The following is a 26,589-nucleotide window of genomic DNA, read 5'->3' as shown; positions in this document are numbered from 1 at the left end:
CTAGGTAAATGTGGAAATGTTAAACAGCTATATGTACATGGGGTTTTCTTCATTATTTCCTTAACCTCCTTTGGACTGCAGAAGATTCCCTGGGGCAGAAAGGAATGTTTGCTTGCAAAAATGCAAACTGTTTACTGATAATCAGGTCAATAGCTAAAGAACTGCATGCTCAGTGCTTGCTAAGTGATTCTCCCAAAATGCTTTACAGTATTTAAAAAGATTGGATTTCTTGTAACATTATTTCAAAGCCTGAGGTACCTGAGAACTGATTTCAAAAGGCTATTGTCAGCTCTTTGTAATAATGCTACTAAGTAGGAGTGTCAAATTAGTGCGTTGGTACAGACCTTTCTAGTGAGAATATATGTGTTATTGGTAGGATATTGTAGTGGAAGCTCTCTAGTAAATGTACTGTAACCGCTTTGTATGTGCCCCTTTGCATATATGGAAAGAACAAGAATAAAGAGATAAAGGATGGAACATATTCCAGCATATCATACACATTTCTGGTTGCATTAGTAGACACCACAATGCTGTCAGTATTTGACCTAAAGAAGGCTCCTGCAACTTTCAACAGCTGCAGAGCAGAAGTGGGGACCCTTGGGCCTGCCAGATGTTGCTAAACTACAACTCCCATAATCTCCAATGGCATTTTTGATGCAAATTTTCCTAATAGACACCTTTTTTTTTGCAAAGTCATAATGCATGTTTGTGTGTTAATTGTCATTAATATGCATTTTTATGTACACTTTACCATAGTATAATGCATTTTTGCAGACGTTATTTGGCTGGAGAACTGTATTGACAAATTCAGAGGTGCAAATTCACATTTGCATATTGCTTCGGAATATGCACATTTGGTAAGTTCACCTTTAAACGCAAAGTGAGTCAAGTTTCTCCTTCATTCCTCACTACTGGTGGTATCACAGCTGTGAGGACTACCTTCCCCTGTCACTTCTGATAATGGCAGTGATCCTGGGCTTCTGTATACATGGCAAAGTCTCCCCTCTAAAGTCTAGCAGATGTATTACAGTATTATGCCATAAAGCAGAGGAGAGCAACCTCAGGCCACATCCCTCACAAGCACTGTTTCCCACCTTGCTTTTAATGTTTTTGCCTCACAGACTGAACCTCCAATCGTGACTCTTGCTTGCGTGAACGCAGGGCATAAGAAAGGGGTGTGCTACGGGCGGGTAGAAACAAGCCTACTGTTACAAAGGTAAAACATTATCTGCTTTGCCCACTTTTGCGTCTGGCTCTGTGTACCACTGACATGTGGCTCCTGGAAGACTGCCAAGGAAGGAAAGTGGTCCTTGGCTGAAAGGTCACACCCCACTCCTGCTCTGAAGCTCTCCTTCAGGTGCAGCCCTATAAAACCGGGTGGGGCACCTGTGGACCCCCAGAAGTTGTGGGACTCCAGCTCCCTCCATCCCTTGACCATTGGCCAAGCTGGCTAGGACGGATGGGAGTAGGCCTCCCCGCCTCCTTTTTTCCTGAGGTAAAAAAAACAAAAACCCCTTTTTCACAGATCATTGTCCCTTTCCTCCACCTCACGCCTTGTAACCTGTTGTGCAAAGAAAGGCAACCACCACGATCGCCTTATTTCTCTCCCTCCCCCCCCCCCCCGCGCGAGACAAGCGCAGTTCGAGCTCTTCACACAGGTTCCCTCTCTGAGGAACTTTTGGCTCCACGAACTACATTTCCCGGGAATCCCGGCTTCTCTTCCCTCGGCTTCGCTCCTCCGAAGCGAAAGGGGGCTTTCGCGCCGACGAGAAGGCAAAAGCCTCTCGCTCCCTCTCCGCCTCTCCGGGCTGCTGCATATCATATGTGGACAGTGTGGGGAGCGAGGGGCGGAGCTGGGAAGCCTCTGAGCTACAGCAAGCCGCCCAATGCAGTAGAAGCTCGCGGAGCGAACGGAAGCCCGTCCAGCACAATGCAGCACTGAGGCGGCAGCGGCGGCGGCATTGGCGAGGAGGAGAACGCGCGCCTCTCTCGCTCGCAAGGAGAAGGAGACCCCGGGAGCGGGGGGCGCCTTTCCTCTCCCCCTCCATGCCAGCCGCCGTGTGACCCGCGCTTATTGCGGGCAGGAGGGGGGAGGAGGAAGGACGCGCCTCCCTCCTTCCCACCCGACCGAGACCCAGCCATGCAGCCAGCGACTTCTCTGCTCTCCTTGACGCTTTGTGCCTTCGGGATGCTCTCCGGAGCCGGCTCCAGCCGCGCAGGTAAAAGAAAGAAAGAAAGTGGGTGGGAGTCTTCACCTCACCTTTGCATCGCGGCACACGGACGCTCGGCAGGGATCGCCTTGTAGGGATCTCTTGGGGGGGGGGCAGAGAGAACCTCGGCCGGTGCAGCCGAGCAGAGTCCCCAGCGCTTTCAAGGGAGGCAAAGCAAGAGCCCCGCTGCATTTCGTGCGCTTGCGTGTCTCGGGGCGTGTGTGTGTTTGTGTTTAGGAAGGAGCAGGTAGCAGAGAAAGATCCATCGAGGCAAGGCGCGAAAAGGGTCTCCCGCTAAGATGGAGCTGGGTGGGCTGGTTTCTTGCTTCCCCAGCCCTGCAATCTGGAGCGCGTGTGCCGCCTTGCTCCTTGCCGCTGCCCGCCTCCCTTTACGTCGCGCCCCGGAGGGTCACCTTTTGTAAATAAAAGCGATCCCGATTTGCTTAATCGTGACTGTGTCTCTTTTCCCTCCCACCTCCCCACCCTCCTCTCTCTCTCTCTCTCCTCGAGGAGACGCCTTGTTGACAGAGATGGAGCGAAGGGACGGGGATCGCTTTGTGGAGAGACAAAATATCGTCCCTTTCCGGCTGATCTATAGCACGGACGGTGGCAACGAAACTCAACACGACGTGCTCAACACCCGCATCGGCGGCGGCAGCTTTGGTGGGAAGCAGGTGAGCAGCAGCAGGCGGCGGGTGGGGGGGGGCAGCTTTGGCTTCCGGTGATAGTCAGAGAGAAAAGGAGAGGGCAGCCTACTCTGGGGTTTTCTGTTGCCCAGGAGACGTGCGCTTGGGGAAAAGGGAAGGAGGCGGAGGCGGTGGCTCCTTCCAAAACGCTAGTCCAGGTCTGATGCGCCATGCATAGAAATGACAGTAGGAGGGGAGGCACAGTGGAGTTACCCAGATTGAAGCAATTGCCTTGGGAAAGGAATGGCTATTATGAAATAACAAATCCTGCAATTCGTCTTGTGTTTTTTTGGAAGTCAGATGATCCTCTTTTCTGTCCTTTGTGGAAAATGTACGCATCAGCGTAGAAATCTTGGTTTCAGCAAGATGGGTTCTGTTTTTGGCAGTATCATGGCTCTAAAAGCAATTGTTAGCAGACCACAGGGCGCTTGCTGAAAGCTTCCCCAAGTGGGTCTGATCAATAATAGCCAGTGTAGATATGCATTTCCTAACTTCCTGGCAGAATGTTTTTTTTGAATGGTTTTTAAGTTTCATCTGCCATGTATATAGTTTTAGGATCACAGGAGCATGTTAGGTTGTATTTTGAATAGAAGGCTATTTCCTCCTCTCATCTGGAATGTATTTGATAACTTAGCTTGAAAAAGTATGTATGTCTCTAAAGGAAATTTGTCCTCTGAATCATATTTGTAACTAGTTTATTTAACTAATTTATTTACGCTGCCACCCTGTACAGACGACTTACATGGGAATATGACCTATTGCATTCATTGAAACTTATTTCTGAGTAGATATGCACAAGATTGTGCTGGTAGCTAAGTAGTTGCAATCCTAAGCACACTTAGAAGGGAGTAAGCCCCATGGAAGACAGAGGGAACGTCTTTGTAAACATGCATTGGATTGCACTGAAAATTAACTGATTCAAGTCATTTTTTTATTTGAAAGTCTTCTAAATGAGTCTAGAGTTTTAAGAGACTAGATTCGTGTATATTCATTTCTTGTATTCTTCTGTTCAGGGTGTGTGAGTCATTGCTTTCAGATTTTTCCATTTATCCTAAGTAGTAAGAATATAATGTCAATTACTTTTAAAGTTAGGAGAAATAGAAACCCTTGAGCAAAAACCACAGCTAGCAACTTGCAATCCTCTTATCAATAGACTTTGTTTTACATGAAAACTCACTCTAGTCTGTTTCAGTGAGTTGGAGAATAATTTGGTTTTGACAAAAGAAAAAAAAGTTTTTAAATGAGATTTTAACTGCTTGAGCTTCATTTAATTACACTGATGGGAATTCTGTAAGCAAAAGCTTTAATCTCAAATTGCAGTGTTGTCTGTGGACGATGGGCAATGCATGTGTGCTGGTCCCGTGGGTTACCCGAGAAGCGAGGTAGAAGTCCGGTCCATGGTCAAAGGTTCAGCATTGAGACAGTCCATAGTAGCTGAAGCTGGGTGCAGTGCAGGGCAGGGAGTTAGGCGAAGTCAGGAACAGATATGCCGGCAGGGAACCAGGACGGGTCAGGAGCTCAGGCAGGAAAGCAAGACAGGTCTCAAGCAGGAACACTGGCAGAAACTAGCAACCAACAATGTTGTTCTTGCAACCCAGGGTAAGGTCTGGCTGCCTTTTATCTAGAACAGGGTAACGGACGGCCCCGATCCCCTGGCGACCCATTCCCTCCCCTCGCCTGGAGGTGAGCACTCCTCCTGCGAATACTCAGGTCTCTCCTTCTATCAGCCCTGAGTCTCTGCAGCTCGGGAGACGCCGGTGGGTTACAGGACCCAGGAGCCGCCTCAGCCCCAGCCGGCAGTGAGCCAGCTGCTGGTGATGACCCTGCTGATGGCAACAAGGTATCCCCTGCATCTGGAACCAAGGCAGACTCGGCTCAGCTGAGTCTTGTTGCAGGGGAGGCTGAGCAGACTGAGTGTCCTCAGGACCAGGCCCCAGACTTGGTTCAGCTGATGTCCCAGGCAGAGGGTCTGGTGCAGGCTGCGACTCCTCCACCTCTGAGTCCGAGCCCGAGTCCCAGGCCATCACAGCATGAATAGATAGAGCTTCCCCTTGAAGTTTTCACTCTAGCAGCTCCCACTACCAAAGAGGCAAGCCTTTGTTTCATTTAAATAGGCTTGGCTTTTCAGGTATGAGAGCTGTGTTGAAGAAAATAAATGCTTACTGTATTATCTTCAGTTCATTTTACAAAATATAGATATTAATGGTAGTTCGTATTGGATGGTTTGGGGTTCTCTCTATTGGTACTCTCCAGATGTTGCTGCACTACAATTCACATCATCCCTTACCCATCATCCCTTACCCTTGGCCATGTTGGCTGGGGCACATGAGAGTTGCAAGCCGACACCTGGAGTCTGCCATGTTGACTATCCTCGTTCAGGGATGTATGGTTTCTCTGCTGATCAGTCAAATAGCTCTACATAATTTGCACATTAGTGATCATAGTTTACTGTTGACCTGTTGGTGCTCTTGGTGCTGCACATAGTTTGTGGGTTTAACAAGGTGTCCATGCCAGTGATGTAAAAAACAAACCATTATCAAAAGCTGCTGAGCAAATCTCTCCTTTTCAAGGTTATCTGAAGACCCTAAAGCTTGAAACACCAATACAGTCACAAATGCAGCTCAGTTGCCTTACAAAACACTGTTAAATATTGTTTTCCTTCTTCTTTGCTCAGGCTGCAGCTTTCCAGAAACTATAACTTCTAATTGGCACCTGCCTGTTGAGATATATTGTGCACTAGGTTATGTGCTCCTAAAAGCATTTCATGATGTTTTGCAAAGTCATGCATCTCTGTAATGTCCTCGCATCATGAATGATGTGACAAATGAAATATGTATCATCTTAATCCAAGTTTCTGTTTTGCTGCATTTTTAAGAACTCTTTAGGAAGTCACACTTTTGCTCTACTTGCTTTTACAAAAGTAACTATACAAATAAGCCCATATTGTCAGTTGAAAACATTTTTAGTGCATCCTTTTTATTTTATTTTTAAAACATGAATGAGAGAGAATTGGTGAGAATAAAAACGTGAAGGGTAAAATGTGGTTTATTTTGCTTATACTGTATTTTAATTTAAGTTGTAGATTCAGGTAAGTAGCCGTGTTGGTCTGATGCAGTCACAGTTAAAATATGGTTTGTAATGAAACAGATGCAAACTAAGACTGTTATCCCAAATCATGGGCCAGGTAGCTCACATGTGCTATGAATTGCCTAAAAAAGGGACGCGGGTGGCTCTGTGGTCTAAATCACTGAGCCTCTTGGGCTTGCCGATCAGAAGGTCAGTGGTTCGAATCTGCTCAGCGGAGTGAGCTCCCGTTGCTCTGTCCCAGCTTCTGCCAACCTAGCAGTTCGAAAGCACACCAGTGCAAGTAAATAAATAGGTACTGCTGCTGCGGAAACTTAAATGGTGTTTCTGTGCGCTCTGACACTTGTCACGGTGTTTGGTTGTGCCAGAAGCAGTTTAGTCATGCTAGCCACATGACCCGAAAAGCTGTCTGTGGACAAACGGCGGTTCCTTCAGCCTGAAACGAGATGAGCACCTCACCCCATAGTCACCTTTGACTGGACTTAACCACCCAGGGGTCCTTTGCCTTTTTTACTTACCTGCATTGCCTAATGATGTGCACTTGGAGAGAAGGTTTGGTTCGGCTTTTCCTTCACAGCTGCAAGGTTGTTAAGCAAGTTTTATTACTTTAGGTCTAACAAGTGTCCAGAACTATGAGAGCTGGTAGTTATTCAGCAAGATGTTGTTTTTATGTGAGATTGAAAGTAAATGCCCATTCTGTTTTTTAGGCAGAGTTGTAAATATTCATAGTCTGAGAACTGGTGATGCTTTAAAACTCAGGTATTTCCGTGGTATAAAATAGGAGCAGACGATGTCACATATGAGCTCAGCGGATGTTCCCAGTGAAATGCAACATAGTGCCTCCTGCATCCTAGTACCTGTGATGACCTGCTTTTCCATAATTCCTTACTGTGCAATTCATTGGTAATACCCCAGAAGCCAGGGCTGATGGGAGTTGAAGTCCAACAGCATCTGGTGGATCACAGGTCTCCCCACCTGGTGTAGAAGGTATGTTACATCTTAGCCGTTGTGTCTGATAGTCAATCAAATAAGGATTGTGGTAGGGGCATTATTTTTGCTGCAATGATAATGGCAGGTGGAAGAGTGGGGTCTTCGCCTTCTAAGTGCTGTCACCATTTCAGTTTTTGCTTGGAAGCACCAAAGCGCTGGCCCAGGTGCTGAATTTGCCTGTCGCAAGAGAACGGCAATATAGACCCCTGGCCAAGATGAGTAATGCCTGTTGGTACATGGGCCTTAGTTGTATACTGTGTTTACTGATATTGCATATGTTTATGTTTCCTTTTGTTTGTTTGTTTCAGTAATAATGAAAAAGCTACCTCCTGTACTAAGGAGTGGCCTACATGAGCCGAGATTCCAATGTAATGCCCTTCAGAAGTTCAATTGCAACTCCCATGAGCCCAGACAGCATGGCTCATGGTCAGGGATGATGGGAATTGTAGTCTAACAATAGCTGAAGGGCACCACATTGTCTTCCTCTGTCTTAGTGCATCAGTATATTGTAGTGTTCTTCTTTTGTGCAGATATATGTTCTCTACCTCCCCATGCTACAAATCTAAAATCTAAGTAGGATAATGGGCATTACTTAACAGAAACACTTACATTGTATGTGTAGAGTTGATGGACATATACCACTGAGTCATATATAATTGCTACATTCAATCAATATTGTATATGGATTAGGTCTGCAACCCTAATTTCCATTTTAATGAAGCTTGCTGTAGGTTAGTCACCGACATTCAGCCTCGCCTACCTCGCAGGGTTGTAAGAATAAAGTGTGTATGTGTGCGAGAGAGAAATCATGTTTGTTACCATGAGCTCATTGAAGCAAAGGCAGCATATAAATCAAATAACTCAGTAATATGAATAATAATGATAATTGTTTTCAGATGTGCAGCCGTAAGAAGTTTCATTTCACCTGTAGTTACTCCAGCTTGGGGGACTGTACTGGGTTTATTAGGTCAGACTCCATAAGTGAAGGGAATTGAATCAGCCCCTCAAATAACAAAATTAATACAAGGAGGGACCCCACAATGGAATTATGTGTACAGGAATATATTGAAACTCATGATTGTTAGAAACTTAGAAAAACCAGATAGGAAACTGGATGCCCTAGTAACGTCCACCTAACTCTATTCACCTAGCATTTGTTCTTTAGGTGATGTTTATGACCTGGTTTTATGGCGCCATTAAAAAAAGTGAGATGAGATATTTGTTTGGAATTTCTTGCGAAGGATTGAAAGGCATGTAGATAGGCTTGCCATCTCCTGGTTCTAATCAATATTCCATTCAAAAAGCTTTAATGTTTTATGTACTCATTGCTGGAAAGTTTTATCTGTGGACCTGTACCATTAGTAATAGCCAGTTTGTTTCACTGGCCAGGAGTACTGCTTTATTCCAGATTGATGCAGTGAATTGTAGGGGGAAATGTTGGTCTCTGGTTTATTGTTCAAATCTTGCTCGGTCCACTGTTGCTTTCCGGGAGTAAACTCAAAACAAGGGCTAATGTTTCATTCCAGGGGGAGAGTATTCATCGTCTGCATTTTTGGTTGAAATGCAGGCTGCATGTTCTTTAGGTTGGGACAAGAGTGAGAACTCTCCTCTTTGTGCCAGGATCCTGATTGGGTGGGTGGGGTCAAGTCCCCAGGAATGGTGTCTGCTGGTTTGCTGTGACATACAGTGTGATTGTTAAGGACTCTAGGGCTGATGGTAGAGCTGGCAGACAGGGATTAGTTTGGTGAATGAGTTGTCGCCTTTTTTTTTGCCAGTTCACTGGGTGGATAGGCTGCAGCCAGGTAACCTGTGAGTTTGCCGTCTTGTTCTGATGATTGATTAATTGTATCATTTTTGTATTAATATGCTGTCCATCATTTTGGGGATCTTTGGGCCTATAAATAAACCTAAATGTAATGTATCATGTAGTCCAGCCTTGGCCAACCTGGTGTCTTCGAGATGTTTTGGACTACAGTATTAATTTCATTTGCTGATGGGAGTTGTAGTCCAAACTGTCTGGCGGACACCAGCTTGGTGAAGCCTGATGTAGTCATTGCATTCTGTTTTGAGACTTCCAATTTATATGGCTGGCTTTTAGTTAGTTAGTTAGTTTGTTTATCAGTGTTCACTGAGTTTACTAGAAGCTGAACAATTAGTCTGGCTGTTTTTTCTCAGTTTTTTTCAGTAAAGCATTTCAATTATTCCTTTATTGATATTAATTTCCCTTTATCCAAAACACTCTACTCCCTGACATCTGAAGTAAGATCAGAGTTTATTCTGGCTGTAGAGCTGAGGATGAAAGAGCTTCCTGCACAGGAGACATAGCCAGAGAGGGTCTGATTTCTCAGATCTCTTTCACCCTGTCAGCATTCTGGGAAGTAACTGATGGCTTGGAGAGAAACTCCGACCAAGTTGGCAATAAATCTGTCATGAAACTTAGGGCAAAACAAAAGAACAGTCTGGATGAAAGCTACAATAGTCAAGAAACATCATATATAATATCCCTTGTTTAGTCTACTGCCAGGTCTTTCCTGCTTTCCTGAAATAAGACAATTTAAAACAACACCCAGCACTGTTCTCAGTAAACACTTTACAGCCTGTGAGCTGAAGAATGTCTTGATGCTACCCATTGTGACTCAGAGACTTGTGTTTGGTCTGGAATTATATTCAAATCCCCGCTGAACCATGGGTTCACCAGATCAGAGGTGGGGAACTGTTTTCCACACAAGCTTCCAAGGGGTGTACAGCAGTGGTGGGTGATACAATTTTAGTTCTGTATGGAAGGCTAGCAACTACACCCTACCCCACCGCACCCACTCCCTATCCTCCATCCAGGCAAGCAACATCCAATATCAGAGTTAAGGGACATATTCCAGCCAGGTAAAATGTTCTGGGTGCGAATCATGACCAGTGATTATTTAAATAATAAATAAATCATGAATAATTTAACAGGAATATTTCAACATATCAACAAAAAATGAAGGATATTTATACATTGGACAGACCCCAGGAATTTTGCATCCAGGGTGAAAAAAGGGTTGGTTAGAAAGCTTGGGTATGAGGAACCCTTTCAGTGGGTTGATGTAACTGGGTGGATGTACAAAACATTAAGAAAGTCTGTTTGACAAATGGAGGTTAACCATGGCTTTATACCCAGGAAGGAGAGAGAAAGGATTTATTGTGCATAAAGTGTCCTGAGAACAAAAGAAAAGCATGACTGTAACAGACCAGATGCCCATCTAGAAAAGTATTATGTTCACCTAGTGGGCCAGTCAGGTGCCTATAGGAAGCTCACAGGTTCTCAAAGACAAACATTACATGGCAATACTTTTCCAGAATTGCACCACTTCAGACTGGAGGCCTTTAAGGCATGATCTAAAATGGTTTAATTGCACCCTGATGGGGTAAAATATACATATAGTGAGAAAACTAGCATGCCCAGAAGAAGCCTATACAAGAACTCTTCCGGGAACAAATTGCTTTTATACCCTGGAGCAGAGGTGGGGCAAGTCAGTCTTGGTTTCCCTGCATGCAACCCAAAAAGAAAATGGTAGAAATAGTTATGCCATCTGATGAACTGTTTCTCTAGAGAGCCCCAAACATGCATGGTTGTTTAAGAAAACCTAGGAATGAATGAATGAATGAATGAAGAATGCGCAATCCACCATATGGTTAAGGAAACTATTTGTTCAGTCTGTGGAGAGTGAATATTAAGGTGATGTTCAGAAATGCCTAGGAGTTACAGAATCAGCAAGAGTTCCCTGGCTTTATTAAGGATAAACAAATGCTGGATTGGGACTGCCCGCAGTGTCTTTAGAGAGTGAGAGTTTCTGCAGCTGATGTGTTCATTGCCACTGGGAAATTGCAATAACGTTGTCACAGGACACTCTTAAATTTGATTCATGATGTTTACTGAAGGATGCTCAATTAGCGCTTCACTGTGCCTATCATTCATGGTTGGTTGAGTGTAGTTGAGAGCTTACAGTCTTACCAGCGAGATCCATTCCAAGTGTAACATTCTTTTGCCTAAAGTGATTTCAGATGGCAGGACTTTAATGTTGCTTTGAAAAACTGTGGGTGATTCCCAGAAAGGACAATTCACCTGCAGGCATGAGACCTGAGGGTAGAACTACATATGATGTGGGAGCTCCTTGATTGGAATTCCTGATGTCTTTCTATTTCGGAAAAGCAGTATGTGGGCGTTTGGAAAAGGGCTGCAAGAGACGGGGATAATTCTTTGGCTCTGATCGTCCCTACCAATGAGATAAGTCCCTGCAGAAGAAGAAAAACTCACAAGGCTTTCCATCTATAGCTAACAATAGGGTAATATTTTGTGGGAGAAGGAGACTTGAATTGAGGCTTTGGTGAAGAGGTAAACTCCCCAATAATTTCGCTTTTTAAAAAATAAAAAGTACATCCATTTAGGAACCTTTTTCATACCATGCTTTGGTTTGACTCTTGCTTGGCAGATTGTGTGCAAGAAACCACATTTTGGTAGGATGTTTGACTTTGGAACTGGGATGTATAGGCACAAGTCCTTGCTCAGCCATCACAAGATGGTCTTGTGCAAATTGCTAGATCTTCCACCGTGAGGTTCCTGTGAGGCTAAAATTGGATGACCTTATGTATACCACCCTGGAGGAATGGTAGGACATGAATATGATAAATATAAATGGTTCCATGTCTGCTCTCCCCTCTGATTCCTACAGTGGAAGGAACTTTCCTGGGAACATACAGAGATGGGGTTGCTGGCCTATCTCACTCGCTATTCCCTGTGCCAGCCTGGGGAACCTGTGGCCCTCCAGATGTTGTTGGTCTACAACTCCTGTCATTCCCGACCAGTGCTTGAAATTATCCAGGCGTGATTTGTGACTGGTGCAGGACCAATTGTGACCATGTGGAGATTTCTGGATGCTAGGTTGACCAATAGGGAAAGCAAAATGTCAGGATCTGAAATATTTTCCTGGATGCTTGAATTAGTTTTATTCTGGGTTGTTTTATTTGATGTTTTAATGAATTTCAAACTGCTTTGAGATTTGTTCCTTAAGATATAAAGCAGTATAGAAATGGAAATAATAATAATAATAATAATAATAAAAATAAATAAATAAATAAATAAATGAATGAATAAAAAAAATAAAAAAAATCCTTCCAGTAGCACCTTAGAGACTTAGAGGCTACTGGAAAGAATTTATTTATTTATTTTTATTTTGTTTTGACTATGGCAGACCAACACCTGTAATAAATGAATAGTTCATGGGGGGAATATGGTGCCTAGACATTCCTTTGTGGCAACCGCAGCCCATGTTTAAGGTGCCATTTTGCAATTACATTATATATCTGAATTTCTAACACTGTTCCTAAACATTGGGCTTGCTAGCTAGGGCTGTTGACAGTTGGAGGCCAACAGCATCTGGAAGAAAGCAGCTTCCCCATCCTTGGTCTTCACCGACTGGCAGTAGTTTTCCAGGGCTTCAGAGCAGGATCTTCTCTGGCGTTGCCTGGGTTTAAAGAACTACAGAAAGCTACAACTTTTTCAGAATCAGCAGCATTGGTTTTAGGCTGGACTCCTGGACACCCTAATTTAGGAATAAGCCCATGAAATGTGGTAGGACTTGCTGCTTAGTATACACATATGAGATTTTGTTGTTTTCTTTGGATGAAGAAGCACTGAAGATGGAACAATTTTTTTGTAACAGTTATGTAGGCATAACTGTTGTGTATTTATTCAGGTGATTTATTACTCTCTCTCCATTAAAAGCAATCCCAGAGGAGGATACAACACGAAGATATACGACACGAAGACGTAAATACATAATAAAACCATCTGAAATGTCAAACCACAGCAGCAGTACATCAGAATTGCATCACAGCACTGTGAGAACAGCAGAACACCTCCTCTGCTCATCTTAACCAAATGAATGAATGAATAAATATGTCTCTACAGGATACCTAAAACCATCAGGATTGGCATCGTGTGAATATTTGCTTAATTTTTCCAATATAATATATTCTTTTTACAAGAACAACAGCTGCTACGATATGTTGGATAGCTAAAGAGAGATCCTGTGTCCCCAGAGTTCTCTCTGTCCCTGCCTCCAATTTATTTATTTTTGTGGGGGGGGCAGGCTGTTTCTCTCTCACACACTTTTGATTTCAATTCCCACCTTTGCAAGTGAGTTGTCCATTCAGGAAACATCGGGTCACCCACATTTCCCCCCCAAATTTTTTTATTAGTTTTTAACAATACATAAACAAACAATACAAACAATAAGAAACATTACAACAAAATACAAAAAGAAAAATAATAAAAACACTTATTTAAATCTGTCCTCCTTTTATATCATTGTAATTTGACTTCCCCACGTCCTCTCCATCTGTGTTCCTTAAAAATCATCTTTAGTAATTTCTTTACATCTTTATATTCTCATGTTACTACAACAATCGTCTTCTCTTATCAAATAACCTTAACATTACTTCATCTATTTTTACACCTTATCTAACTTCTATATCTGCTGCCTATCTAATCTTCCTGCTTATTTTAAATACTAATCTTAACATAGTTCTTTAAATATACTTTAAATTTCTTCCAATCTTTCTCCACCGCATCATCCCTCTGGTCTTGGAGTTTCCCGGTCAGTTCAGCAAGCTCCATATAGTCCATCATTTTCATCTGCCATTCTTCTACCCACATTTTTGGACCTGTGAACATTCTTCATCCACATTTTTGGACCTGTGGGCACATTTGCAAACTGGCTCTATGGTTGTGGGTACAGCACATACACACATGCCTCGCAAGCAAGCTCACACTGCTTCTTTCAAGCCTAATTTCAGCCGGGTTGGGAGAGGGAACCTTGTGGGCACCAGGAGACGCCTCAATGGGGTGACGTGCTTGTAAGTTTTCACACTCGCAGTTTAAGAATTAAATGTAGCACCACTAGGCTCGTATGTTGTTTGGCATCCACTTTGTTTATCTCAGGGATATGTAAATGAACTGCAGCTTTCCAGCTCATGATAAATTTATCGTGCCACCCTTGATCCCTCCTCCTGATTGCCATGCTGCCTGTGGTGGAATTTTCTAGCATTAGGGAAATGTGCATCTCATTATTGCGGTACGAGTGTTTAGATGTGGGGTTGTGAGCTTGCGTTCAGGGAGTTTGCCCTTGCAAGGGAGGAAAAGGATGCAGAAAAATTCGAATGCGACTTAGCAGGTGGCAAAGGGCAGCACAGTTCCAGAGAGAAGCGAAGTTGGGTGATTCAGCTTCAAAAGAAAATGGATTTAGAATTAAGATGCATGGCACCTCCGAGCACTTGCTCAAAGCTAGGAATTTGCCAGTGGAGAGCTAATGGGGCATTTGTCCCACCAGCCTCAGTCTGCGCCCACTTGTGTATCTGTCTTACTTATAACTGCTGCAGAAGGTAGCAATGCCTGTCAGCACCCTCCCTCTCAGGGTTGCCCTTGCAGTCTTCAGCATGGAGGAGGAGGAGGAGAAAACCAGAATAAGTTGGTTCTGCCTGTTATTGGTTCTAGCACCACCTACTGTTGGGCCTCCTACCTTCCACCCTATCAGTTCCAGTGGTCACCAGCCACGACTGCGCTCACAGTCCCATCATGCATCCTGGTTCCCCCTCAAGCTTTCTTTAGCCAAGCAGCTTAATCTAGAAGGGTGGGGAAGAGAGTGCCTTTTGTTGTTGCCATTGCTAAACAATTGGGAGTCAATGATCCTTGTTAATCTACTGCAAATCACCCAGAGATGTGCCAGTGCATCCCGTCTGCCTTGTCCTGGTAGGTCACACATTCTTAGTAATTTCAATTGTTTATAAACCGGTGTGCATTTTATTTCCCTTTTTATTTTAGACTTTATGTTCAATTCGGGTTATCTCTTAGAGCTAATCTAACTCTTAATTTGTGACCAGCAGTTCTATAAATAGTTCCAAGTTCAGTAAGTGAATCAGTTTTTATAGGAAGTGGACATGTTGCTTCTCCACATATATTGGATGTTCCAAGTACCAGATATGACTGATGGAGTGTCCATTTCTTTGTTCCATCCAATGACCACTGCAAAATCAGCAGTGCATAGTGCAGGGCTAATATATAATTTATAATGGGTCACAAAGGTAATGACCCCTAAATTACTTCTTCGTAATCTTAATGCATACGAGGGTTGAATAATTTACAGCTTGGGCAGGAAGACCCACCTGAGAATTATGTAGATGCTCAGTCTGCAATCCTAAACAAACTCAGCTGGGACTCACTTTTTGCCTTGCTGATGTTCTCTGTATAATGTATGGCATAGGGATATAAGAAGCTGTCTCGCACCAATTCAGACCAACTGGTCCATGTACTTCAGTATTGTCTACACTGATTGGCAGCAGCTCTCCAGGATTTTAGGCAAGGGTACCCCCCAGCCCTTCCTGGAGAGGCTGGGGACTGAACCTAGGATCTTCTGTGTGGAAAGCAGTTGCTGTGCCGCTAAGCTATGGCCCCACCAATCTATGGTAATACAGTAAGCCATACAATGCAAAATAATCTAAAAAGCATTAAAACGGCCAATATAAAACAGAAACTTCTGCTGCTACTACTAGTAATGATTTTATTGTTTATCTGCCGCCCAGCTGAACGGGTTGCCCCAGCCACTCTGGGCGGTTCCCAACAGAAGGTTTAAAACACAGTGAAACATCAAACATTAAAACCTTCCTATGTGGGGCTGCCTTCAGATGCCTTCTGAAAGTCAGATACCGGTAGTTGTTGTGGCGGTTCGCTCAACCTGCACAGGTCCCCCAGACGTTTGACGGTCCGTTGATACCTGCACTCACCACTTTATTAATTAACCGCTGCCACCAACCAGTCTGTCTGGTATTTACTTCACTCAGTTCAGGCAAGGAGAATATTGGAACAAAACTGTTTTATTTGAAGTTTAGTACATAAGCATATGGTTTCTGGATAAACAGTACTTTCTTGGTTGTGTTCTTGTTAACAACAGTGCCCAACGATTTCTCCCATCCCCTGTTCCTACTCCTTCCCTTGCCACCCTTCTTCCAACCTCTCAATATCCAAAACAAGCCCCAAAGACTCAAGACTAAAGAACCCAAAGAACCAACGAACCCCAGACCAAAGAACCCCCTTCCTTCCCCGGGAGGGGTTTATATAGCCCACATAACTCCGCCCCCTAAAGGTTCTTATTGGTTATTCCTTTTAACTCCTTCCGTGCCAATCCTAAGTATGGGTGATCGCCACAGTTGTTTATTTCCTTGACATTTGATGGGAGGGCGTTCCATAGCATAGGTGCCACTACTGAGAAGGCCCTCTGCCTGGTTCCCTGTAACTTCACTTCTCGCAGTAAAGTGAAGGAGGCCCTTGGATCTGGACCTCAGTGTCCGGGCTAAACAATGGTATGCAGGACTGAAACCTTTTAGGGCTTTAAAGGTCAACATTAACACTTTTGATTGTGCTTGGAAATGTATTGGGAGCCAATGTAAATCCTTTAAGACTGGTGTCATATGTTCCCGGTGGCTACTCCTAGTCACCAGTCTAGCTGCCGCAATTTGGATTAGTTGTAGTTTTTGAGTTGCCTTCAAAGGTAGCCCCACTAAAACCATACAAGCAGTCAAGATCCCAGAGTCTCACTTCTTGTGTTATATTGCAAGCCAGGAAAGCAGCGCGTTTTGTTTCTTGGATAAAAGAATATTCTAAGCAGTAAAAAGAATATATCTAACTTCTGTCGCCACATCTGAATGCTTGTAACTTCCATGACTTGCTTTTTGCCTGTCTTTTTCCTTTTTCCCATTTAATTGCAGACAGTACACTTGCAATAAAAGAGAACATTTGATTTTATTTTTTTAAGAAAATAAATAATAACAATTACTTACATAGATATGATCATACCTATAATTAATTTGCCACGCTTTGCACAATGCTTTCTTTCTCCATTGTTTCTGCACAGATTTCCAAATGCTGTAGCTATAATACCATCCCTGCCTGCATTGTCCAAGGACTGCACCCTGTAGATCAGCTTTCACCAACCTGGTGCCCTCCAGATGTTTTGCTAGGACTGATGAGAGATGTGGTCCAAAACAACTGGACGGCAGAAGGTTGTAAAAAGTTGGTCTTGATTGCAGAAGTGCTTGGAGGTCTGTGGAGGCTTATTTCTCTTTGGTTGCAAAACAGAAAAATTGTTGACAGATGGCAACATTTTCTCCTTCCAGCAGCACCCCTACAATCTCCTGCTCTTGCTTTGCAAAGGTGTTGGAGCTGGTATAGCTCCCACATTAGCTTATCCTCATGATCATGGTGCATTGCCTGCAACAGCTACAATTGGGTTTCTAGAGGTACTTCCCTCCCGGCTCTGGTTTTTAATGGTGTGTAATATTTTGTGTTATCTGTTAGCTTGCCCTTATCCACCCCAAGCCTATAGGGACCAAATGAGCCGGAAGTGGGTGGCCCACTGGGTGCCCTCCAGATATGGTTGGACTACAACTCCCATCAGCCCCAGCCAGCTTGGTCAGTGGTCAGGGATTTTGGGATCTGTAGTCCAGCAAGAGCTGAGCTGAGGCTATGCTAGAAGTTTAAATGCAGATGTTTGTGCTCAACGAAAAGGAATGAAACTGGTTACATTTTGATCATTCCCTCTTTTAACCTTCTTAAGCATCTTTGACCTTACAGAGAGGCTTCCTTTATGTGAGAATAAAGCTTTAATCCTTTCTTTGTAAGTTAGATTTGCTAGAACTACTGTCTGCCTTCTTGCCCTAGGCAGGGTTCTCTTGAGGACAATAGCAGTGTTTTAGGGGTGTGCGTGTGTATGTGCTGGAGAAGGTCTCTGTCACAGATTACAGAGCATTCAAGAATAGGTTCCTGCTCTGAGTACTGCCTACTAGAGCTGCAATACTTGTCTTCATTTTTCCTCCTTTTGGTTAGTGCTGATTCAACAGAGAATTCTCTTTCCTTGTTTACTGCAGCTGGGTGTTGTATTGCTGGGTTGATTGAATAATTTGCTTACTCCATTTAAAAGAAAAAAGAATCCTGAAAGAAAGGTCCTCATAAATGCTTGAACGTTGTTGGATGGAAGGTTCTCATAGATGTTTTAAAATATTCATTGAAATATTTATGCTCCTTTTATTTATCATGTCAGATATATCTAATAAATAGAATTGTATATTTCCTTCTTTATATTTGCTGGACAATTTTCTTGCATACAATAATTTTCCATAATAAAAATGCTTAAATGTTCAGTTTTAGAGAGTTTTGATTCGGGCTGAAATCCTGTGTGCATTTTACAAGGCAGTAATGGAACTTAATTTGTGTATAAAGCATGCATATGATCAAGCTGTATGAATATTTATATACTTTAAAGACTTTGAAGTTTTTTGTGTTTAAAATGGGCTTCCCTTAACTTTATACAGTGGTACCTCGGGTTAAGAACTTAATTCGTTCTGGAGGTCCGTTCTTAACCTGAAACTGTTCTTAACCTGAAGCACCACTTTAGCTAATGGGACCTCCCGCTGCTGCTGCGCTGCCAGAGCGCAAGTTCTGTTCTTAACCTGAAGCGTATGTAACCTGAGGTACCACTGTATAGCTGAAATGTTTGGTGGGGGGGTGCAGATACCTCTGTCCTATGTGGTTGGAGTCAGTGGCGTAGCATGGGTTGCCAGTGCTTGGGGTCACACGGAGGGTTGGAGGGAAACAGATGGAATACACATGTGCATTCAACTGCCACCCTAAGGTGTCTGTGTCATTCAGGAGGTTGCAGCCTCAGAGTCATTCTTTTGTCTGCAGAAGTCACTTCCTGGTTCGCATGGAGAAGCCACTTTCAGTGGAGTCTGGCAATGGTAGCTGTCCAACACAGGGTGTTGAAATTTTGCACCCCTAACAAATTTTGCGCCTGGGGCAACTGCCCCAGTGTCGTCGTCCCCCATGCAACTCCACTGGTTTGAATGTAGCCTGCTGTTCACCTATGGTTTCACCCAAATTTTCCCTAGGAAATGTGGCCCCAGAGGCTGTGGTTCCTTATCCTGTATAGAAACAGTGAGCTCAAGGTTTTCATTCCAGGCTGCCTTTGTGTTAAGGAAAAACTCCACAACCCTTTGTGTTACCTGGAGGGTTTGCATTCACTTCATGGAATGATGTGGGCATCAACTGATTTGAGCCTCACATGGAAAATGCCCTTAGTTTCAATGACTCTTTGCTGTTAATCTCTACCTTTTGTGTTGTCAGAAGGCACTTGACAAGGATCAAGTTGTGGTGTCTCCCATATGTTCCATTAGCAGCTGTGGTGGTGATATATTCGAGAACCTTCTGGATTAGTTCAGCATGACCGTGTTGAATGTGTGCAGTTGGCTGTGTGGTGATAGGTACTACATGGGATGTTGTGAAACAGTGATTTCTCATAGTGTTTGAAACTTGTGGGCAGACTCTTAACAATGACCACACTTACCAGGGAAAGCAAGAAATGTGACATCCCCAGGAACGGAGCAAGGAGTGATCCTTTTTCAAACAAGCAAGCGCAAACTATAGTTGGTCAGTTCTTTTCTTTAAAAGCAATTTTATTAAGACTTCTCATAATGCAATAAAAAACAAAGCGTAAAAAAGAAAAAAGAAAGACGAAAAAGAATTAGAAGAATGCGAAGTCTTCTCTCACAGGTATATCTCAATTTTTCTCCCAGACAAACAAAAAAGCGAGCCCTCTCACCTATCACCTGGGAGCATACCTTTCTTTCCCCAGCCTCTCTGATGTAATTGCTCATTTTCTGTTACCCGCAAATTAACACTGGGGTACCAGTTAGGTAAGAAGAATTATGTTTGTCTTAGGTGCCAGGCAGTAACTCACTGATGCTAGCATGCATGGGGTGCATGCAGGAGGGGGAGAGAGCGCATGAACATGTGGCTTGTCCCCAGGCCTGCAAACCATAGGAACACAGGAATCTGCTTTATATTGAGGCAAAACATTGGTCCATCTAGCTCAGTACTGTCTACTACACTGACTGCAGCAGCTCTCCAGGGCTTCAGGTACAAGTCTTTCTCAGACATACCTGGAAAGGTTGGAGATTGAACCTGTATGCAAGCCATGCTCCACCCCTGAGCTACGGCTTTCCCCCAACACTGATTGGGAGAACTGGAAATGTTATCTGTGAATCTAACAGTGGAAGAGGAGCCTGGGGCTTTAGAAATGGCACCTAAGAGGAAGAAGCAGCCTGCTGGATCAGATTTAAGCTCCATTGAGTCCACCATCTTGGGTTCCCAACAGTGGCTTGCCAGATGCCTATGGGAAGCTCACAAGCAGTGCATGATGGCAACAGCACTCTCCTGCTTTTGATCCCAGCAACTGGTACTCAGAAGTGTGTGCTTGAACTTGGAGGGCATGTTTAGCCATTGTGCCTAATACCTGTTGATTGGTCTGTCCTGAATTTCCAGAATTCTAGAGTTCTCACCATGTGCCTCCTCTTTTTTGCCCTGAATCTGTTTCCATATCTTGCTTGGAAATAGCAAACATTTTGTTAGTTTATGCTGACTATTACAGAAAGTTCAGTGCTGTTTGGGTAGTAAGATGATGTACACCAGTAAGAACACACACACACACACACACACACACACACGGCATCTAAATGTGATGTTCCTCCTTAGTTATATGCAGAAATTAGAATATTACATTTTCGAAACATGAGCAAGGTATGTCTTGAGCACCTTTTGAGCAGGAAAGTAAGCTTACCCATAGTGGCTATAGTTCTCTTTTTGTCTGTCTTCAGTAGATCTTCTGTAATGTTTCCTATTTACTTCTGATGTGTTTGGAGGGATCTAAACTCCATACTCTTGAGTATGACCAAGGTGGAATCTAGACACATGTAAAAAATGCTGTGAAAATGCTTTTTTATTTTTATTTTTTAAAAACCCGGTTTGAAAAATATATTGAATTTACCATAGCTCACCGTTGCCATCTAGTGTCACATTTGTACAATGCACTTTACAACACACTTAAAACATTTCATTTGCAGCTGTGTAGCTGATTCCTTAGTCAGAAATAACCCATAATAACTTCCTTACTGCGTCATACTCAAGGTTCATCTCTTCAAACACATTGACTAAGCACTTGTTCCCAATCAGTCAATGCTTCTGAGTTGCCAATGTCAAAACAGACATTGGTATAATTGGCAAGCTACAATGGGCTGTGCCCCTGCCTCATTAAAATGAGGATTTTGTTCTTAAGGACTTCCATACAGGCTTCAACTAACAGTCTTTTTAGCAAAGCAGCCATGTTTGGTCAAATAACCCTCTAATTTACTGACAAGTGAGAGTCAGCCAGAAAGCCTTTCCAGAAATACTTATCTATGCAGTAGTTCTTGGAATTGGGCCATTTCCTACTCCCATGCCTCATTTCTCCTCTTTATAAAAATTCCTTCTAAATATTTCCCATTGCTTTGTTTTTTTTCAGCACAGTACATGTCTTTAAGAATGTGACAGATTGTATTTTGCCTGGAAAAGCATAGAGAATGCTTGCTGCCTTTTCTCCCCCTCTGTTGTGTGCTGAAGTATATTACATATGTAATTTATCTGTATAGCCGGTCAAGGCCAATCCTGCCATTAGACCAGTGTTTTTCAACCACTGTTCCGCGGCACACTAGTGTGCCGCGAGATGTTGCCTGGTGTGCCGTGGGAAAAATTGTGTTTATTTGATTCCTATTCAAGAGAATTACTTTATATATAGTCAATATAGGCACAGAGTTAAATTTTTTAACATTTTCTAATGGTGGTGTGCCTCGTGATTTTTTTCATAAAACAAGTGTGCCCTTGCCCAAAAAAGGTTGAAAAACACTGCATTAGACAGTGTGAAGTGCCTGCCTCAGGCAGCAGATATTGTGAGGCAGCAATGGCATCAGTTGCAACTTAATGACTGATTCTTCTGAACTGGTTGCCTCCCATGTTGAAGTGAGATTCAGCTGTCACTCTAGCCAGTCTCTGTATCTAGAATGGGAAGAAGGGGTGCCGTATTGTCTGCCTTAGCTAGCAAAATGTCTCTAGCTAGCCTTATAACCAGCGTGGAACAGAATTTTATGGATTTGTTGAAGTGTGTTTCAGAATAGCTATCTGATAATTAGGTCATTCAGTATCAGTACAAATATGATAAAGGAACCTCTTGTCGATTGTCCATATACAGAACAATTATCTGGGATCTTGCATTTTTCTCATAAGTTGGGCCATTTGCACAAAGCATGCATAAGCAGCCATAGAGACTTCTTATAGAGGTAAGTTGCTAGGGATAACCTGTACATGAGCCATTGGGGCAGATGAAAAGCTACAAGGACATAACAAGAGGTTTTTTTTTTGTGAAAATATAAGAACTGCTAAATCCAGATCTCTCACCAGACTACAAATCCCAGTGCTTTTAATTGTTGTTATTTCAGAACCATACATATTACAAGCATATACATGTATAAACATACCTATATACTTGAGTATAAGCCTAGTTTTTCAGCACACTTTTTGTGCTTTAAAAGCTGCCCTCGGCTTATACTCAAGTCAACCATTCCTTAAGAAGTGTACAAGAACGGCGGTTCTTTACTCTCCCCAGGCAGCTTGTTCCATTCCTGAACTGCTCACTTAAATGCAAACTTTAGACCCCAGAAGGCAGAAAGCCTATCAGTTAAGGAAGTATTAAAACCCCACAGGTGCTCACTTTCCCTGGCTCCTGCTTAAACAGGACAGGATCCCAGCCTTCTCTGTATAACACAAGGGAACATTGCGCTGTGAGTTAAACCACAGAGCCCTAGGGCTTGCTGATCAGAAGAATGGTGGTTCGAAACCCTGCGACGGGGTGAGCTCCATAGCAGCAAAGGAGGAAGAGGAAGGAGCAGCCCAAAGGGTTGCTTTGGGCTGCTCGTTCCTCCTCTACCACAGTGGCAAAGGTGAACCGGCTTATACTTGAGTCAATAAGCTTTCCCACATTTTTGTAGGGAAATTAGGTGCCTCGGCTTATATTTGGGTCGACTTATACTCGAGTATATAGGTATATAACCAATTTCAGGGTATGTAAGAAAAATGATATTAATCAATTAATTCATATTGATTAATTCATTAGCAACCTCAAACTTGACATTGCTTGGGAAGTCAAAGGAAAAGGAAAAAAACTTTGCAGTTTTGAGAAAGTTCAGTTTGCCATCTTTATACATAGTTGTGTCTAATTGTATCCAAACATAGACAGAAAACTACTGCTTGATCTCGGGAAGCATCATGCAAATTTTTTTATGATATCTTATTAGGGATCGAAATGTACAGCAGGAAGCATATTCCCAAAATATATTGTAGGTAATTGCTTTAATCATTAATCATTGTTCCCAGTATTCTTTGTGGGCAGCCATACTCATTGAAATGGGCAATAACACTGAGATTGGTTTGTACAGAATATTTAAAATTTGGCAGAATATTTGGATTATTTGATATTTTTATGTATAATTTGGAATATTTAATGTGATTTGATTGGATTGTTAAAATGGAAAATTTAATAAAAATGATTTATAAATAAAATAAAAAATAAAAAAGAGTTTGGTTTGTACAGTAAATATCCCCCATCTGGGACAGAACAACCGAGAGCACTATTTCCTCATCTGTAAGGATGTTAAATGTGCCAGAGTTAGAAATCTGTCTAAGGGGTATAGTCAGCTCTTTGTGCTGTTCTACAAAACCCCACATTCCCATGATAAAAATAAGCTCAATTATTCAACATCCTTAAATGTGCCCCGGGATGTTTGTGCTGGTGCGAAGTATATATTTTTTCTTTCGTGAATGTAAAAGAATGCATTGGTTGAATGCTAACCCATTTCACTTTTTTTAAACATTGCAGTCCACTCATATTGCCCGAGCCAGCTTCCAAGTTGATGCCTTTGGATCTTCTTTCATCCTGGATGTAGAGCTAAACCAGTAAGTATATAAATATTTTAATTGATATTTGATTTGTGCATTTGTCCCCTCCCCCTTTTAGCATTTATGCAATGTATTTTGATATTTTCCAATATTGCTTAATGCTGCTTAGTATTACCTCATTCTTAAAATGAAAAATACTCTCCAAAGTACACATTCTCGTGTGCTCGGATCTTGGACTACCACCCCCTAGACATTTCCGTCCCACTGGTACAGAGCTGGCTTATTGTGATGGGAATGAGTTGTTTTTTTCACTTCCATTTTTCATTAACCCCAGATTTTTACCTTACCCCAAACATGTGGTTAATCTTATCTGTGGTTTGTCTGAGGCAAGCCATCTTCAAATCATAGGTCACAAAGCTGGCTTGTTTCAACAAACTATCCTTAAGAATAATCAGAGTTTTAGGGTTTGAGCATAGTGCTCTAAACTACGGTCAATAAAAAATATATATCAGCCTTGCATCTTGTTGCTATCATGATAAACCATGGTTTAGTTGGTGATTCCTCCCATCTCACTCAGCTGCCTGTTGTTTTGAAGAGACCCAATGTGCTTAGTGGTTAGAATCCTAGACTAGGACAGGGAGGACACAATTATGCAATTTTTTTCTGTTATTTGTGTGCTGTATTTTAAACAGAATGGCTCATAGGACCATAATAAAGTTTGACTGATATCTTGGCATGGTATTTACTGATCGAATAAATAAAGACGTAAATATAAAAAGAGAACTGACTTACATGTTCATAGCATTGTCAATTTCAGCTCTTCATTTAAATTACATCTCCCCTCAAGACTAAAAAGAAAAAAACTAGTGGTATATGTACAGTACTTGAATAGTTGCTCCCTGTATGAATTATATTGGCTTAAAACAGAACCAGCAAATGTTTCTTTTGTTAAGAGAACCTAGAAACAAATAATGAATTTATTTCAGTTTTTCGGAACCAAATGCATTTGTCACGGTCCATTATATCAGTTTCAGACACAGAGAGATAGAATTCAGTGAATACCTAAGTGAAGCCTGGTGTTTCATTATTCATAATCAAATTTCAGAACGGCCACTGCTAAGTTGCTTGCTCTGTTGTGCATAGTGAAAGTATTTTGAAAAAATACCAGTTGCTCATATTTTGCATGGTATGAAAAAATTGACTTAAAAAAAAACAAGCAACTGCTGCATGATCTGTGAAAAGTTTGATTTTTAAAAAATTCTGTTGGTGAGGAATCCCAGTCCTTAGCTACTTAGTGAAAACTGACATACCTATTAGTTGAAGAAGTACAAATGATGTTTTGTACCAGATGGGAGATTTGGACTCTGGGTTGGAGGATATGCATTTTCTGGGTTTAATGTAAAGCACATGCAAGGCTGAGCGAGAGCCAGATATCTTATCTTTATCATTGCATTTTTACATATGTGGAGCAGATGAGGGTCCTCTCCTAGATGTCCATTGATTTAGTGCCTGTGATTTGGGGCTGGTTGTAGATTTGCTGCTGCTCTTGCAGGGGAGAAACACTTAAATTTTGCAAGGAAACAGATGTGGGTGAGGGATTTTAATTAGGCTGCATTACAACTTCACAAGATAATCAGAGGCATCTGGACTCTATAATAATTTGACCTGGTGGTTCACATATGCAGTAAATTGATCCAAAGGAACGGAGAGGGCCACATTTGTGATCCCGGCGAAATAAAATGTATAACGATGCCTCTTGTTATTGAAAAACAAAAGTACAACGAAAATACATGAATGGATCTCAAGAGTGCTCATAAGAAGCAGGATCAGGCCATTGGCCCATCTAGTCCAGCATCCTGTTCTCATAGTGGCTAACCAGGTGCCTGTTGGAAACCTTCAAACAGGGTCAGTGGCTCAGACAGTGAGGAAGCCATTAAGAGCCCCATCCTCCATATTTTTGCTTTTAATTATTAGTTATCCCGCAGAGGCGCCAACTCTACAGGTGTCTTCAGCCCCGCAAAATCTGTTGGGACGGGGCTGAAGCCCCCCAAACTTGAGAGCCTGGGTTCTACAGCAGCAGGCCTTGCTGGGCCTTGCCATGGCAGTAGGCCTAGTGATCACCTCATGGTGATGTCACACGTGTGCGACTCTCCCCCCCCCCCCATGTTGGGCAGAACTCGGCACTTCTATTATCCTGGAATGGCTTTTTAAAAGTACTACTGAATTTCAAAGGTTTAATTACTGGTAAGCTCCTTCCTTGCTAACCACGAGTTGTAGCCAAGGACAAACCTTGGCCACAGCTAGTGCTTTTAATTAAGATAAGGGCGGATGAACTCTGCCTTAAGGCTCTTCCTGGCAAATAGCATGCAACATTCGTATTGCAGTGTCATGTGAAAACTGTAAATGAAAAACACAATTTGAAGTTTGCCCTGAAGTACTGCCGCCTTCCAGACGTTGCTGGACTTCAGTCCCCAACATCCCTGACCTTTGGGTACACTGGCTGGGATTAGTGGTAGTTGGAGTCCAGCAACACCTGCAGGGGCAGCGGTTCCTCATGCCTGACTTGCATGTTGGATGGTAAAAACCAAAGGCTACCAATGGGCCTTCCCTGGCTTAAACAAAAAGGTGCGGCATACAGTGAAGTCCAGTCAATCCCGCTGTAAAGAATTTGGCTGTGGCAGCCAATGGCCCGTTTGAGCTTGGCACAAGGAGTTCAACTCTCATTGAACCTCCGTTGCCTGCCGGTATGAACCATAGTTAGCTTGTTACA

The 26,589-nt window shown here is 42.8% G+C and overlaps 1 protein-coding gene across 12 annotated transcripts in view; it reads left to right on the top strand.

Annotated features, from left to right (window-relative positions):
- Positions 1–1,846: 1,846 nt before the first annotated feature.
- The window catches only part of ADAM22 (ADAM metallopeptidase domain 22), a 125,814-nt gene continuing 101,071 nt past the window's right edge, over positions 1,847–26,589 (top strand). For 3 of the 12 annotated variants that reach the window (XM_033166218.1, XM_033166219.1, XM_033166215.1), the window contains exons 1-3: positions 1,847–2,219; positions 2,721–2,884; positions 23,800–23,876. In XM_033166218.1, the coding sequence (XP_033022109.1) occupies positions 2,141–2,219; positions 2,721–2,884; positions 23,800–23,876 (320 nt within the window). In that variant the 5' untranslated portion in view covers positions 1,847–2,140. The remainder of the gene's footprint in view (positions 2,220–2,720; positions 2,885–23,799; positions 23,877–26,589) is intronic. The other 9 variants (XM_033166223.1, XM_033166220.1, XM_033166225.1 and 6 more) reach the window with 6 other exon arrangements.

Source organism: Lacerta agilis, chromosome 12, assembly GCF_009819535.1.
Source record: "Lacerta agilis isolate rLacAgi1 chromosome 12, rLacAgi1.pri, whole genome shotgun sequence".
NCBI classification, from domain to species: Eukaryota; Metazoa; Chordata; class Lepidosauria; order Squamata; family Lacertidae; genus Lacerta; species Lacerta agilis.
This window is presented reverse-complemented; position numbering and strand designations above follow the sequence as displayed.